Genomic DNA, 17,500 nt, shown 5'->3' with positions numbered 1-17,500 from the left:
ACACATACATACATGTACACATACATATATACACATATATATATTCACACATACATATACACATGTATATATATATTTATACATACATACTTACATATATACATACATACATGCATTATATATATACACATATACATGTAATATATATATATACACATATATATGCATATATGTGTATATGTACACATATATACACATATGTTCATATGTGTGTGTATGTATGTATATATATATACATACATACATACACATATATATATAAATACATATATATATACACACATATATATATACACATACATATATATACATATACATTTATATATACACACACATACATACATTATATATACATATACATACATACATACATTATATATACATATATATATATATATATATATATATATATAACAACATATATATATACACATATATGTATATATGTGTATATATATATATATATATATATATATATATATATATATATATATATATATATATATACACATACATTTATATATATACACACATACATACATTATATATACACATATACATACATTATACATACATATATATATAAAAACATATATATACACATATATGTATATAAATATATACACATATGTATGCATATATGTGTATGTGTATATATATATATATATGTATGCATATATGTGTATGTATATATATATATATATATATATATATACATACATACATATATATAGTATATATACTATACATACATACATATCCAAATTTTCTGATATTTTTAAATGCAAAATCAAGTAGGAGCAAGCTGAAACGTGCTGCTGCTCTTTGGCGCCACCTACCCGTATTTGCTCGAAGGTGACTTTGAAGGTGAACGCTTCGTTGTAGTACGGGTTCAAGGTGTTGTTCTTCACCGTCGTCTTCTTCTTCTTCCACTTCCTCCTGTCCAGGGCCAGCTGCACCTTCACGTAGGGATCTACACGGGAGTCGGCGCCCACTCGTTACGCCAGGCCGCCATGTTGTGACCACCACAAGCTCCGCCCCCGTAAAAAGACGTCTGACCTGATCTGCCGTCCAAGTCCGTGCTTTTGAGGTTCTTGGCCTCCAGGATGACCACGGTCAGTTTGCTGGAGGTGGGGACGAAGCGCAGCGAGAAGCAGATTTCGCCGAGGTTCTCCTCCTGAGGGCCAATCAGAATGAGCGTATGCAAATGAGGTGGCGGCCAGACACACTGACCTCCATGGCGGAGGGCTCCTGAAGCTCTCGCCACTCCTCGATGACGTGGTTCCAGTCCACCTGGCCCAGGTTCACCCTGAGCTCGCCGATCATGTCGTGCTTGGAGAACCTGTCGAAATCGAACACCTGCAAGACCGCCGTGGACTTGAGCAGCGTCGCCTTGGAGACCTGCGGCGACACCGCGGGGCGTCATATCGTGTGCTAGTACACACGTGGAAAGTGCAACAGGGCTCCTCCCACCTGGAACTCGAAGTGCTCGTTGAAGACGGCGTCCAGCCTGTTCTTCAGCACTTTGGTCTCGCAAGTCTTGGTGTTGTCGGGGAGGAGGTAGACCTTCACGTACGGGTCTGAGCTTCCCCCGATGTCCATGGCCTTCAGGTTGCAGGCTTGTTTGACGCCCACCGTCAGCTGCTCAGGCGGGGCGACCACGACCGCGACCGGGCAGTACACGTGTTAGCGGTTTGGACACGTGCTTTGTCGGCGTTTGGTATTTGTGTCACCTGGCTGAGGGCGGCGTTGAACTCCAGAGAGTAGAGCAGCTTCCCTCGTGGCTGATTCTTGGCGCTAGAAGTCCAGCCTGCGCCGGGTTGAACCTGTCCGAAGAAACGGAACGCTGCAAGTTTGGTTCTTTTATGAATTTATGATGGGTCGACTGAAAATGTGACCAAATCTGCTGGCATCACACGGACAGAGATAAGACCTTCTGGAGGAAAGTTCTGTGGTCGGATGAAACAAAAATGTAGCTGTTTGGCCACAATACCCAGCGATATGTTTGGAAGAGAAAAGGTGAGGTCTTCAATCCCAGGAACACCATACCTACTGTCAAGCACGGTGGTGGTTGTATTATGCTCTGGGCCTGGTTTGCTGCCAATGGAACTGGTGCTTTAAATGTGACATTAATTCTTCAGGACAAGCTAAAATCATCAGCCCGGAGGTTGGGTCTTGGGCGCGGTTGGGAGTTCCAACTGGACAATGACCGCAAACACACGTCAAAAGTGGTAAAGGAATGGTTTTAGAATGGCCTTCCCAAAGTCCCGACTTAAACGTGTGGACAATGCTGAAGAAACAAGTCCATGTCAGAAAAGCAACACATTTAACCGAACTGCACCAATTTTGTCAAGAGGAGTGTTCAAAAATGCCACCAGAAGCTTGTGGATGGCTACCAAAAGCGCCTGATTGGAGTGAAACTTGCCAAGGGACATGTAAGCAAATATTAACATTGCTGTATGTATACTTTTAACCAAGCAGGTTTGCTCACATTTTCAGTAGACCCATAATAAATTCATAAAAGAACCAAACATCAGGAATGTTTTTTGTGACCAACAAGTATGTGCTCCAATCACTCTATCACAAAAAAATAAAGAGTTGTAGACATTAAACTTTTGACCATGACTGTACATGTATAGACATAAAAATATATATATATATATATATATATATATATATATATATATATATATATATATATATATATATATATATATATATATGATATACAGTGGGGCAAAAAAGTATTTAGTCAGCCACAGATTGTGCAAGTTCTCCCACTTAAAATGATGACAGAGGTCTGTAATTTTCATCATAGGTACACTTCAACTGTGAGAGACAGAATGTGAAAAAAAAAATCCAGGAAGTCACATTATAGGAATTTTAAAGAATTTATTTGTAAATTATTGTGGAAAATAAGTATTTGGTCAACCATTCAAAGCTCTCACTGATGGAAGGAGGTTTTGGCTCAAAATCTCACGATACATGGCCCCGTTCATTCTTTCCTTAACACGGATCAATCGTCCTGTCCCCTTAGAAGAAAAACATCCCCAAAGCATGATGTTTCCACCCCCATGCTTCACAGTAGGTATGGTGTTCTTGGGATGCAACTCAGTATTCTTCTTCCTCCAAACACGACGAGTTGAGTTTATACCAAAATGGATACATGGATGATACAGCAGAGGATTGGGAGAATGTCATGTGGTCAGATGAAACCAAAATAGAACTTTTTGGTATAAACTCAACTTGTCATGTTTGGAGGAAGAAGAATACTGAGTTGCATCCCAAGAACACCAAACCTACTGTGAAGCATGGGGGTGGAAACATCATGCTTTGGGGTTGTTTTCTGCTAAGGGGACGGGACGATTGATCCGTGTTAAGGAAAGAATGAATGGGGCCATGTATCGTGAGATTTTGAGCCAAAACCTCCTTCCATCAGTGAGAGCTTTGAATGGTTGACCAAAGACTTATTTTCCACCATAATTTACAAATAAATTCTTACAATGTGAATTCCTGGATTTTTTTTCACATTCTGTCTCTCACCGTTGAAGTGTACCTATGATGAAAATTACAGACCTCTGTCATCATTTTAAGTGGGAGAACTTGCACAATCAGTGGCTGACTAAATACTTTTTTGCCCCACTGTATGTATATATCCATCCATTTTCTACCGCTTATTCCCTTTCGGGGTCGCGGGGGGCGCTGGCGCCTATCTCAGCTACAATCGGGCGGAAGGCGGGGTACACCCTGAACAAGTCGCCACCTCATCGCAGGGCCAACACAGATAGACAGACACATACTCACATTCGCACACTAGGGCCAATTTAGTGTTGCCAATCAATTAAAAACATCAAATTCCAGTTTCCATGTTAAAGGTTCTCAAAGAATTATTCATAGACGGCATTAAGGCGTCTTTATGACGTGTAGTGAGAGGGGAGGAGCTTACCAGCGTGGCGGAGGTTTGCCCGCTCAGCGGTGCCAGTTGGACCTGTTTGTCCTGCTTCTTCTTGCGTCTCTTCCTCCTGCGGCTCTTGCAGCAGTAGATGCACACGCAGACCAGCAGCCCCAGCACCAGGACCACGGTCAGACCCGCCCCCAGTTTGATGGGCCATGGAGTCACTGACAGAACACCAGAGACAAGCTTTCAAGACCCACCCGGACTACGGTGGGCTGGGTCTAGTCCGCTTCCGGTGGTTTTCGGGCTTTGTGTTGTTGTGGAAAAACGTATATTAAGTCATCATGTGATTTATGTTGTATTGCTTCTTTGGTCTGTTTCTTGTCCAGACATCTTTTTACACCTCTGCTCATTCCTGACTGTGGTGATGCCAAATACCACTCATTTGTATTGTATTTGTCCTTTGGACGAGAGTTATTATGGGTTTCCTTTGTGATTGATGCTGTATTACTGCCTTTCCAATATTCAACCAAAAGAAAACTAACTAATTAATATTGTATTTGAGTTTTGGTCAAAGGTTACTCTCCAAATGGGTTTCTTTTGTGCTTGATGCTGTACTACTGCCTTTTCCAAGATTTAACCAAAACAAAGATCACAAATATATCTTGTATTTGAGTTTTGGTCAAAGGTTACTCGCCAAATGGGGTTCTTTGGTGACTGGTGCTGTATTCCTGCCTTTCTAAGAATAAATCAGAACGAAGATCACAAAGATCTAGAACAGGGGTCACCAATGTGGTGCCCGCGGTAGCCCGTAAGGACCAGATGAGTCGCCTGCTGGCCTGTTCTAAAAATAGCTCAAATAGCAGCACTTACCAGTGAGCTGCCTCTATTTTTTTTAATTTGATTTATTTACTAGCAAGCTGGTCTCGCTCTGCTCGACATTTTTAATTCCAAGAGAGACAAAACTCAAATAGAATTTGATAATCCAAGAAAATTTTTAAAGACTTGGTCTTCACTTGTTTATATAAATTCATTATTTTTTTAACTTTGCTTCTTATAACTTTCAGAAAGACAATTTTAGAGAAAAAATACAACCTTAAAAGTGATTTTAGGTTTTTTAAACACATATACCTTTTTACCTTTTAAATTCCTTCCTCTTCTTTCCTGATAATTTAAATCAATGTTCAAGTAAATGTATTTTTTTTATTGTAAAGAATAATAAATACATTTTGATTTAATTCTTCATTTTAGCTTTTGTTTTTTCGACAAAGAATATTTGTGAAATATTTCTTCAAACTTATTATGATTAAAATTCAAAAAAATTATTCTGGCAAATCTAGAAAATCTGTTGAATCAAATTTAAATCTTATTTCAAAGTCTTTTGAATTTCTTTGAAAACTTTTGTTCTGGAAAATCTAGAAGAAATAATGATTTGTCTTTATTAGAAATATAGCTTGGTCCAATTTGTTATATATTCTAACAAAGTGCAGATTGGATTTTAACCTATTTAAAACATGTCATCAAAATTCTAAAATGAATCTTAATCAGGAAAAATTACTAATGATGTTCCATAAATCATTTTTGTAGAATTTTGAATTTTAAAGAGTCGAAATTTAAGATAAACTATGTTTCAAAATTTAATTGTCATTTTTTTCCTGTTTTCCCCTCTTTTAAACCGTTCAATTAAGTGTTTTTTTCATCATTTATTCTCTACAAAAAACCTTCCGTAGAAGGAAAAAAAATGTACAGCGGCATGACAGACAGAAATAACCATTTTTTTTATATATATGTAGATTTATTTAGTAAAGGTAAATTGAGCAAATTGGCTATTTCTGGCAATTTTGTAAAGTGTGTATCAAACTGGTAGCCCTTCGTATTAATCAGTACCCAAGAAGTAGCTCTTGGTTTCAAAAAGGTTGGTGACCCCTGATCTAGAGTTACTGTGGGTTTCTTTTGAGATTGATGCTGTATTACGGCCTTTCCAAGATTCAACTAAAAGAAAACTCACTAATAAATATTGTATTTGAGTTTTGATCAAAGGTAACTGTCCAAATGGGTTTCTTTTGTGATTGATGCTGTATTACTGCCTTTTCCAAGATTTAACCAAAACAAAGATCACAAATATATATTGAATGTGTGTTTTTGTAAAAGATTACTCTCCAAATGGGTTAATTTTGTGATTGATTCTGTATGACTGTCTTTCCAAGATTCAACCAAAAGAAAAGTCACTAATTAATATTGTATTTCAGTTTTGGTCAAAGGTTACTCGCCAAATGCGTTGTTTTTGTGATTGATGTTATATTACTGCCTTTCCAAGATTTAACCAAAACAAAGACCACAAATATATCTTGTATTTGAGTTTTTGACAAAAGTTACTCGCCAAATGGGTTTCTTTTGTGATTGATGCTGTATTACTCCCTTTTCCAACATTCAACCAAAACAAAGACCACAAATATATATTGTATGTGTCTTTTTGTAAAAGATTACTCTCCAAATGGGTTTAATTTGTGATTGATGCTGTATTACTGCCTTTCCAAGATTTAACCCAAAAAAATCCGCAAATATATCTTGTATTTGAGTTTTTGTCAAAAGTTACTTGCCAAATGGGTTTCTTTTGTGATTGATGCTGTATTGCTTCCTTTTCCAAGACTCAACCGAAACAAAGATTACAAATACACATATATTGTGTCTTTTTGTAAAAGATTACTCTCCAAATGGGTTTAATTTGTGATTGATGCTGTATTACAGCCCTAACCAAGATTAAACCAAATCAAACATTACAAATATACCATGTATTTGTCTTTTGATCCAATGTTACTCTCCAAATGGGTTTATTTTGTGATTGATGCTGTATTACTGCTTTTCCAAGATTAAACCAAAACAAAAATCACAAATACATATAGTATTTGTCTTTAGGTCAAAAGGTTACTCTCCAAATTAGTTTATTTTGTGGGTGATTCTGTATTACTGCCTTTCCAAAATCAAACCAATTTTTTTTTTACTAATTAATATTGTATTCGAGTTTTGGTCAAAGGTTACTCGCCAAATTGGTTTCCTTTGAGATTAATGCTGTATTACAGCCTTTCCAAGATTTAACCAAAACAAAGACCACAAATATATATTGTATGTGTCTTTTTGTAAAAGATTACTATCCAAATGGGTTTATTTTGTGATTGATGCCGTATTACAGCCCAAACCAAGATTAAACCAAATCAAAGATCGCAAATATTTAATGTATTTGTCTTATGAACCAATGTTACTCTCCAAATGGGGTTATTTTGTGATTGATGCTGTATTACTGTCTTTTCCAAGATTCAACCAAAACAAAGATTACAAATATACGTATATTGTGTCTTTTTGTAAAAGATTACTCTCCAAATGGGTCTAATTTGTGATTGATGCTGTATTACAGCCCTAACCAAGATTAAACCAAATGAAAGGTTACAAATATACCATGTATTTGTCTTTTGATCCAATCTTACTCTCCAAATGGGTTTATTTTGTGATTGATGCTGTATTACTGCTTTTCCAAGATTAAACCGAAACAAAGATCACAAATACGTATAGTATTTGTCTTTTGGTCAAAAGGTTACTCTCCAAATTAGTTCATTTTGTGGGTGATTCTGTATTACTGCCTTTCCAAAATCAAACCATTTTTTTTTTTTACTAGTTAATATTGTATTCGAGTTTTGGTCAAAGGTTACTCGCCAAATTGGTTTCCTTTGAGATTGATGCTGTATTACAGCCTTTCCAAGATTTAACCAAAACAAAGACCACAAATATATATTGTACGTGTCTTTTTGTAAAATATTACTATCCAAATGGATTTATTTTGTGATTGATGCCGTATTACAGCCCAAACCAAGATTAAACCAAATCAAAGATTGCAAATATTTAATGTATTTGTCTTATGAACCAATGTTACTCTCCAAATGGGTTTCTTTAGTGATTGATGCTGTATTACTTCCTTTTCCAAGATTCAACCAAAACAAAGATTACAAATATACGTATATTGTGTCTTTTTGTAAAAGATTACTCTCCAAATGGGTTTAATTTGTGATTGATGCTGTTTTACTGCCTTTCCAAGATTTAACCCAAACAAAATCCACAAATATATATCTTGTATTTGAGTTTTTGTCAAAAGTTACTTGCCAAATGGGTTTATTTTGTGATTGATGCTGTATTACTTCCTTTTCCAAGACTCAACCAAAACAAAGATTACAAATATACGTATATTGTGTCTTTTTGTAAAAGATTACTCTCCAAATGGGTTTAATTTGTGATTGATGCTGCCCCCAAAGAGCAGGCCACCTTTCCTCAACCCCTCGTCTCTCTCCTCACATTCCCAAAGCGGATATACAAATATCAATCTCTCTCTCTCTCTCTCTCTCTCTCTCTCTCTCACTCTTCTCTGTAAACTGATGTGGTTTGAGATGTCAAAGGAATAAAATGAAGGAACTTCGCTTTCTCTGGTCATGTATTTACTAAAAAGGAGAAGTGAAGTGTGGACTCACAGGGAATTGTGTCCACTAGTCCGTGGAAGAAGTTGCCTGCGGTGCCGTTTTTGGTGAAGATGGAGTTCAAAGAGGGTAGCGAATCTTGGGCTTCCTTTAAGAATGGTGGGAGGCTTGGTAGCGGGATCATGATGAGGAGGATTCTGGAGGGGAGAATACACAATCCATTTAATTATTGATAGTATCCATACCAAGGTGGGTATTGGTGATGGAATCGATGTTTATGTTATTTAATTTTCTTTATGTTTATATTTTCATTACATTGTTCCTGTTGTTTGAACTGTGAGTAGCAGGACAGAATAAATAAATATTTGTTTTCTTTGTTTACTAATACATTGTTTTACATCAGGGGTGTCCAAACTTTTTTTTACCTGGGGGTCTAAGAAAAATTTGGCCGGAGGCCGAAAGCATAAATAATGTCCACATATACAGTCGTGGTCAAAAGTTTACATACACTTGTAAAGGATGTAATGTCATGGCTGTCTTGGGTTTCCAGTCATTTCTACAACTCTTGTTTTTGTGTGATAGAGTGATTGGAGCACGTACTTATTGGTCACAAAAACTTTTATGATTTTATTATGGGTCTACTGAAAATGTGAGCAAATCTGCAGGGTCAAAAGTATACATACAGTAATGTTAATATTTGGTTACATGTCCCTTGGCAAGTTTCACTGCAATAAGACGCTTTTGATAGCCATCCACAAGCTTCTGCTTGAATTTTTGACCACTCCTCTTGATAAAATTGGTGCAGTTCAGCTAAATGTGTTGCTCTTCTGACATGGACTTGTTTCTTCAGCATTGACCACACGTTTAAGTCAGGACATTGGGAAGGTCATTATAAAACCTAAATTCTAGCCAGATTCAGTCATTTATTTACCACTTTTACCGTGTGTTTGGGGTCATTGTCCTGTTGGAGCACCCAACTGCGCCCAAGACCCAACCTCCAGGCTGAAGATTCTAGCTTGTCCTGAAGAATTTGGAGGTAATCCTCCTTTTTCATTGTCACATTTACACTCTGTAAAGCACCAGTTCCATTGGCAGCAAAACAGGCTTGGAGTTTTTCATTATGGTATTAATTGTTTTTTGTCAAATACAATTACTTTCCATTATGTGTGGCGATAAGACATTTTTTATAATATCCACAAAGCATGTACACACACACACACACACACACACATATATATATATATATATATATGAGTTTCCACACGAACATATGAAGTAGCCGCCTATGCTAAAGTCTTAACAAGCTGCTCTGCTTTCTGCCTCTGTCTCCTCTACAGCACCCAGCATTGTCCCGCCCACACAACCATCTGATTGGTTACAACCATCCATAGCGGTAACAAGCCAATCAGCAGTGCGTATTCAGAGCGCGGGTAGTAAATGCTTCAGCGTCGAGCAGATAGGTGTTTAGCAGGGGAACATAAGGCTGTGTACTCTCCCCAAATGATGATAAACACTTCCCAGTCAACTACTACTAACATCACTATGAGCCCGTTGACGTTCTAGAAACAAACTGCAGCTCAGCTCACTCGCAGTCCTGGCTTGAGGTGAAGGCTAATTAGCTTCTAGCGTAATGTTAGCTCATTTTGCGGTGTGTGTGTGTGTGTGTGTGGGTGTGTTACTTACAGTGTGGATTGAGCTGTGTTGAAGCAGCAAAAAAGGACATGTTAAATTAAGAGTCATAGTTGATATAATAATGTAAGTGCATCATTAAGTCTACATGGACCACGTGGTGTTCAGGGATGAATAGTCTCTCCTATTGCTATTGTACTATTTTTTCAGCTATAGTCACATGAATCATTAGTAATGTAGCAGCCTAGTTTTGAATGGCAGCGTCCCTGCTATCACATGTTATTATGTAACATCTACATAATAAAAATCAACTACAGGCTTCCGAAATGCTGTAATAAATTAAGCATGATGAGTTGACTTAAAACTGTGTAATGTTGCACTTTTTATATGTAGAAGAAAAGTTTTGTCATTTTATTTAATCTGAGCAACAATTTGAGGCAGTTTAATGTTGGAAGAATTATTATAGTGTTCCCAATGTTACAAGGATCAAGCCATTGTTTACAAATTTGTTCAAATGAATAACCCCCAAAAATTTATATTTTGTTGTTTTCTTCCTGTACCGAAAATGAACCGAACCGTGACTTCTAAACCGAGGTACGTACCGAACCAACATTTTTGTGTACCGTTACACCCCTAATATACATACATACATACATACATACATACATACATACATACATACATACATACATACACGTTTTCCCGCTGCGGCCCTAAGTCAAAAAGTTTGGTCAGCTATGCCATGATGAATATTCCAGTTAAAAACAAGTCTTTGTTGACATTGCCTCACCCCAAAGACATCTTCTCCTTCATCCACTCAAGTATGAAGAGAAATGTTTCACAGCTAACGGCCTCCGCCATCAACAAACACCAGCAAACGCGCACATGCTTTACACAAACTGGCAGTCGTTCAGGTCTTGACAAAGTTTTCATCCATTCTTTCAAGAGTTGTGTAAAACCATATGTACTCACGGACGGTCAGAAGAAGACCAGCATCACCTGGACGATCCTTGAAGGACTTGACTTTCAGAAAGTGGCGTCCAGCAAGGAAGTGGGCGGGGCTAGACGTGTATCCCAAAGCCACTGGACAGAAGAGGAAAAAGGAAACGTCTCCTTCCCTAAGGCAGGAAGCTAATTAGTTCTGCTCCCTCAGACCGTGTGTGTGTGTGTGTGTGTGTGTGTGTGTGTGTGTGTGTGTGTGTGTGACGTTCAGAAAAACTAGGACAGGATCTTCTTCAGCAGAGAAACCAGTTAGTGCACCAGGGGCTGTTTACTCTTACCTGTGTGAGTGCACACCTGTGCGACGCCTCGCAGGAAGTCAGAGAGCAAGCAAGATGGGAGGAGCAACATGGAAGCAGGAGAGAAGAACATGGTCCTGTTAGGTCAGGGTGGTCCACACTTCTTGCACTGAGGGCCACTCACTGAAAATTCAAAAGGATGCAGGGACCATTAGCAGTTTTTTTTCAGCTGAAAACCAAAAGAGTTGTTTAATTAACCTTTAGGCTTCTCACCAAGTGTGGGGACTGTAAAGGTCAACATGGTCTCAGTCAGAAGAGTAGCCAAAGAAAGTAATACAACAAAATATTTATATATTTTTTTCAACATTTAAATCTCCAGACCAACTTTAGATCTGTCCTTCGATATAGTTTTTGTGTTTTATGGCCTTTTTTTCAGAGAAAATGCCAATCCAAATATGTAATATTTTCCCCACAAATGTGAAAGTGAAATATTTGAGGTGAAGTATTTCAATAGTATATCTAGCTCAAAATTCATAACTACATTGATTGGGATTCATTATTATTTTTGAGCAATGACTGGTTAAAAAAACAAAACAAAAAAAACATTTAAATTAAGGGGACCCAAAAAGGGATTCACTCATAAAAGTGTTCAAATCAATCATATATTTTTATTTATTTCAATAATAGAATCTCTCGTTTAACTTTCAGGTTATACGTTTATAGTATTTTTGGAAAAATTTGCGTTAAATTGTTGAAATTGGACTAATTTGCATTTTGTTGAAAAACTGGACACATTTGCATTAAATTGTTAAAAAATTTGACAAATTTGCATTTAGGTGAAACATTGGACAAATTTGCATAAATTGTTGAAAACTGGCATTTTAGTGAAAAACTAGACATTTGTGTGAGTTGAAAATTTGTTGAAAAGTTGGACAAAGTTGCATTTTGGTGAAAAGTTGGACACATTTGTGTTGCGAAATTGTTGAAAACTTAGACACAATTGTTGAAAATTGGCCATATTTGCATTTCGGTGAAAAATTTGACAAATTTTTGTTGGTGGAAAAACCCGGCAAATTTAAATTTAGCTAAATATCGGACACATTTGCGTTAAATTGTTGAAAATTGGACACATTTGCATTGTGGTGAAAAAGTGGACAACTTTGTGTTAGTTGAAAAATTGGAAAAATGTGTTAAATTGCAGAAATATTTGACTAATTTGCATTTTGTTGAAAAACTGGACACATTTGCGTTAAATTGTTAAAAACTTAGACACATTTGCATTTAGGTGAAACATTGGACAAATTTGCGTTAAATTGTGGAAAATTGGACATATTTACATTTTGATAAAAAACTGGACAAATTTGTGTGAGTTGAAAAACTGGACAAATTTGTGTTGAATTGTTGAAAAATTGGACACATTTGTATTTTGGTGAAAAACTGGACAAATTTGCAATTTGTTGAAAAGTTGGACAAAGTTGCATTTTGGTGAAAAGTTGGACACATTTGTGTTGCGAAATTGTTGAAAAATTAGACACAATTGTTGAAAATTAGACATATTTGCATTTCGGTGAAACATTTGAGAAATTTGTGTTGGTGGAAAAACCCGGCAAATTTAAATTTAGTTAAAAGATCAGACAAATTTGCGTTAAATTGTTGAAAACTGGACACATTTGCATTTTGGTGAAAAACTGGACACGTTTGTGTGAGTTGAAAAACCGGACAAATTTGTGTTGGATTGTTGAAAAATTGGACACATCTGTATTTTGGTGAAAAACTGGACAAATTTGCAATTTGTTGAAAAGTTGGACAAAGTTGCATCTTGGTGAAAAGTTGGACACATTTGTGTTGCGAAATTGTTGAAAAATTAGACACAATTGTTGAAAATTGGACACATTTGCATTTTGGTGAAAAAGTGGACAACTTTGTGTTAGTTGAAAAATTGGAAAAATGTGTTAAATTGCAGAAATATTTGAAACATTTGCATTTTGTTATAACATTGCAACAAATTTGGGTTAATTTGTAGAAATATTGGAAAAAATTGCATTTTGTTGAAAGATTGGGACAAATGTGTTAAATTGTAGAACAATTGGACAAATTTGTGTTGGTTGAAAAATTGGACGAATTTGCATTTTTTTGAAAAAAATTTGACTAATTTGCATTTTGTTGAAAAACTGGACAAATTTGCGTTAAATTGTTAAAAAATTAGACAAATTTGCATTTAGGTGAAACATTGGACAAATTTGCATTAAATTGTTGAAAATTGGACATATTTGCATTTTGGTGAAAAACTAGACAAATTTGTGTGAGTTGAAAAACCGGACGAATTTGTGTTGAATTGTTGAAAAATTGGACACATTTGTATTTTGGTGAAAACTGGACAACTTTGCAATTTGTTGAAAAGTTGGACAAAGTTGCGTTATGGTGAAAATTGGACACATTTGCATTTTGGTGAAAAAGTGGACAACTTTGTGTGAGTTGAAAAACTTGACAAATTTGTGTTGAATTGTTGAAAAATTGGACACATTTGTATTCTGGTGAAAAACTGGACAACTTTGCAATTTGTTGAAAAGTTGGACAAAGTTGCATTTTGGTGAAAAGTTGGACACATTTGTGTTGCGAAATTGTTGAAAAATTCGACACAATTGTTGAAAATTAGACATATTTGCATTTCGGTGAAACATTTGAGAAATTTGTGTTGGTAAAAAAACCCGGCAAATTTAAATTTAGTTAAAAGATCGGACAAATTTGCGTTAAATTGTTGAAAACTGGACACTTTTGCATTTTGGTGAAAAACTGGACACATTTGTGTGAGTTGAAAAACCGGACAAATTTGTGTTGGATTGTTGAAAAATTGGACACATTAGTATTTTGGTGAAAAACTGGACAACTTTGCAATGTGTTGAAAAGTTGGACAAAGTTGCATTTTGGTGAAAAGTTGGACACATTTGTGTTGCGAAATTGTTGAAAAATTAGACACAATTGTTGAAAATTAGACATATTTGCATTTTGGTGAAACATTTGAGAAATTTGTGTTTGTGGAAAAACCCGGGAAATTTAAATTTAGTTAAAAGGTCGGACAAATTTGCGTTAAATTGTTGAAAATTGGACACATTTGCATTTTGGTGAAAAAGTGGACAACTTTGTGTTAGTTGAAAAATTGGAAAAATGTGTTAAATTGCATAAATATTTGAAACATTTGCATTTTGTTGAAACATTGCAACAAATTTGTGTTAATTTGTAGAAATAATGGAAAAATGTGCATTTTGTTGAAACATTGGGACAAATGTGTTAAATTGTAGAACAATTGAACAAATTTGTGTTGGTTGAAAAATTGGACGAATTATCATTTTTCTGAAAAATTGGACAAATTTGCGTGAAATTGTACAAAAATTGGACAAATTTGCATTTTGGGGAAAAATTGGACAAATTAGCATTTTGTGGTTAAAATTGGAGCAATTTGCATTTTGTTGAAAAATTGGACAAACGTGTGTTAAAATTGTAGAAAAAATCTGCCAAAATGGATTAAATTGTAGAAAAAACGGACAAATGTGTTAAATTGTAGAAATTTTTTTTTAAATTTGTGTTAAAATTGAAGAAAAATGGTACACATTTGCATTTTGGTGAAAAACTGGACACATTTATGTTAAATTGGACAAATTTGCATTTTGGTGAACAATTTGACATTAAATTGTAGAAAAATTGGACAAATTAGCATTTTGCTGAAAAATTTGAACACATTTCTGTTAAATTGTCGAAACATTGGACAAATTTGTTGAATTGTAGAAACATTTGACAAATTTGTGTTAAGTTAAAAAATTTGTAAAAATTTGCATTTTGGTGAAAATGTTTACAAATATACATTAAATTGTAGAAAAATTGTATGAATTAGCATTTTGTTGTAAAATTTGGAACACATTTCTGTTAAATTGTTAAAAAAATTGGACAAATGTGTTGACTTGTAGAAAAATTGGACAAATTTGTGTTCGTTAAAAAATTGTTAAAATTTTCATGTTGGTGAAAAATTTTACAGATTTACGTTAAATTGTAAAACAATTTGACAAATTACAATTTTGTTGCAAAAATGTGACAAATTTGCATTTTGTTGGAAAATTGGAATACATTTCTGTTAAATTGTTAAAAAAATTGGACACATTTGTGTTAAATGATAAACTAAGCAAAAACATTTACCCTAACGCTATTTTTTGTTGTGGTCGCGTCTGCTCGGGGCTGAAGGTCCGTCTTGTGGGGTCCGCAGCAGCAGCACACCTGCTGAGCACACACCAAATGAGTCTTCTTGAGGGAACAACAAGAGGAGAACAGTTAAAGGTTAAAAACAAACAAACAGACAGCAGTGTGTTGACGTATTTATTTCCTTGATGGTTGAACGGCCAATCACAGTCTTGTACAGGAAGTTGGAATAAATAAAAGCAGCATTACCACATGGGAATTGTGCAAGCTTCCTGTTGGATGCTGCTTTGTGACTAGATGGAAATTGTAAATTAAAAAAAAAAGAGGAAAATGTTTCCGTTAGAATTCTAAGTAATATTTCAAATGAGCAGGAAATAAGAGAAGAAGCTTCTGGACTGTGAAGAAGACTTGAGATCTTGGAACTTCCTCTTCTGTTATCAAGTGAGGCGATGATTAAAAGTTGATGGCTTTTCCAAAGGAGGCGGCCAGGTTGGCTTCTCTGAAGGCCTCCGACACCGTCTGCAGGAAAAACAGTCTCGTTAGCGCTTAATTGACTGATGATGTCATAGTGCTGGGCGATAAATAGATATCAATATATCGGCAAAGACGTGTCATCGATACCAATTAAAAATGCGTCCCGTTAAACGTTAGATGATTATTTTTTTCCTTCATAGTAAGAAAGCGGAAGTACGGAAGCAAGGTTGGTTGCATGAACAAAAGGCATTCGCTGTCTGGTAACCGAGCAACGCAGTGGGAGTGACACGCAAACAGCCAATCAGGTAACAGTGTCAACTATCAAGTTTGGTTGATTCTTTGCATGGAGTGAGAAGAGAAAGTCCAAATGAAGAAATTGTGGATAAAAGAGGAAAAGTCACCTGGACAGTTTAAATTGGTGTGGTCTGTAAATGCAAGACACTCATCAAGACCGCTAATACCACACCACCTTAGCCGCGCTCACCCTTTAGAGCACAGTTGTAACTTCCTGCCACTAAACCTGCAGAAAATAGTTCTTCACAGCTTTCTGTTTGTAGACACATTTTCATTGATTCATCTTTTGCTTAAAAGACGTAAGCTCGATTCTGACTCCCTGCTAAACTACGCACCTTCCCTTTATCTCTAAAACCCTAAAATATATATATTTTTAAAGCAGCTAAATGAATACATTGCGTCTAACAACCTTTGTTAACCCTTTCAGTCTGGTTTCATGTTCACACTGCACTATTTTCTTACACTTTATGAAGCATTTCTTACATATTTCTTATTTTTAAGAGCTTATTGTCACACGTTCAATGTGATTTTTCTATTTTATTTACATTTTTTGTTGTTGTTTACCTGTATCTCACCTTTTTTGTCAGCAATCCTGTTGTCTCCCTATAATGTTTGATCTTCAATGGGATTGTGCTCAAAATTTTAATTTCCCCTCGGGGATTAATAAAGTATTTCTGATTCTAATTGAGAGTTTTCCATGCTTGTGTTGATATTTTCTTTCTTTTCTGCCTTGATAGCTGAGGAATTATATTCAAAGGATGTTACATTTCAAGTAAATTATATATTTTCTCCTGTTCCTTACTTACCGTAAGTCATGAAAATATCAATCAATATCGATATCGGCCGATATAAAACGGATATCGTGGTACAGATTTCAGCCGTATCGCCCAGCTCTATGGTGTCATAACGTGTGTGTGTGTGTGTGTTGTAGATCGTACTGGGTGGGCGTGGCAAACTCTGGCGATGTCCTCGCAGGACGCTCCGTACTCCATGGCCAAGGCGGCCTCATTAATAATCTCTCCTGCCCCCTGCAGGTCAAAAAGCACATTGCCACTTTCATTCCTGAGGTTTCTTAAAAGCGCGTGTTTTAAAAAGGTCTTACGGTTCCCACGATGTGCGCTCCCAGCATCCTGTCCGTCTCCTTGTGGCTGAGGATCTTCACCAGGCCGTCCGTGTCGGCGTTGGTTTTGGCGCGACTGTTGGCGGCGAAGGGGAACTTGCCCACCTTGTAGGGCGTGCCCTGAAGGGCAAAAGGAGTGTTAGCTTGGCGCTGCTCTCGGTTCAGTGACGGTCTTGAAAAAGGACGAGTTTTGTTTACAACT

At 36.2% G+C, this 17,500-nt stretch overlaps 2 protein-coding genes across 2 annotated transcripts in view; both read right to left on the bottom strand.

The window, feature by feature from the left end:
- Positions 1–11,159, bottom strand: part of syt8 (synaptotagmin VIII) — a 13,614-nt gene extending 2,455 nt beyond the window's left edge. Inside the window, exons 1-8 of the mRNA XM_061894387.1 lie at positions 10,957–11,159; positions 8,410–8,552; positions 3,947–4,119; positions 1,734–1,826; positions 1,474–1,641; positions 1,234–1,401; positions 1,060–1,177; positions 840–973 (exon numbers count right to left, since the gene is read on the bottom strand). Of these exons, the coding sequence (XP_061750371.1) occupies positions 840–973; positions 1,060–1,177; positions 1,234–1,401; positions 1,474–1,641; positions 1,734–1,826; positions 3,947–4,119; positions 8,410–8,539 (984 nt within the window). The 5' untranslated portion in view covers positions 8,540–8,552; positions 10,957–11,159. The remainder of the gene's footprint in view (positions 1–839; positions 974–1,059; positions 1,178–1,233; positions 1,402–1,473; positions 1,642–1,733; positions 1,827–3,946; positions 4,120–8,409; positions 8,553–10,956) is intronic.
- Positions 11,160–15,573: 4,414 nt separating this feature from the next.
- Positions 15,574–17,500, bottom strand: part of dldh (dihydrolipoamide dehydrogenase) — a 15,816-nt gene continuing 13,889 nt past the window's right edge. The window contains exons 12-14 of the mRNA XM_061894386.1: positions 17,281–17,418; positions 17,117–17,206; positions 15,574–15,929 (exon numbers count right to left, since the gene is read on the bottom strand). Of these exons, the coding sequence (XP_061750370.1) occupies positions 15,864–15,929; positions 17,117–17,206; positions 17,281–17,418 (294 nt within the window). The 3' untranslated portion in view covers positions 15,574–15,863. The remainder of the gene's footprint in view (positions 15,930–17,116; positions 17,207–17,280; positions 17,419–17,500) is intronic.

This window comes from Nerophis ophidion, linkage group LG03 (genome assembly GCF_033978795.1).
Source record: "Nerophis ophidion isolate RoL-2023_Sa linkage group LG03, RoL_Noph_v1.0, whole genome shotgun sequence".
NCBI lineage: Eukaryota > Metazoa > Chordata > Actinopteri > Syngnathiformes > Syngnathidae > Nerophis > Nerophis ophidion.
This window is presented reverse-complemented; position numbering and strand designations above follow the sequence as displayed.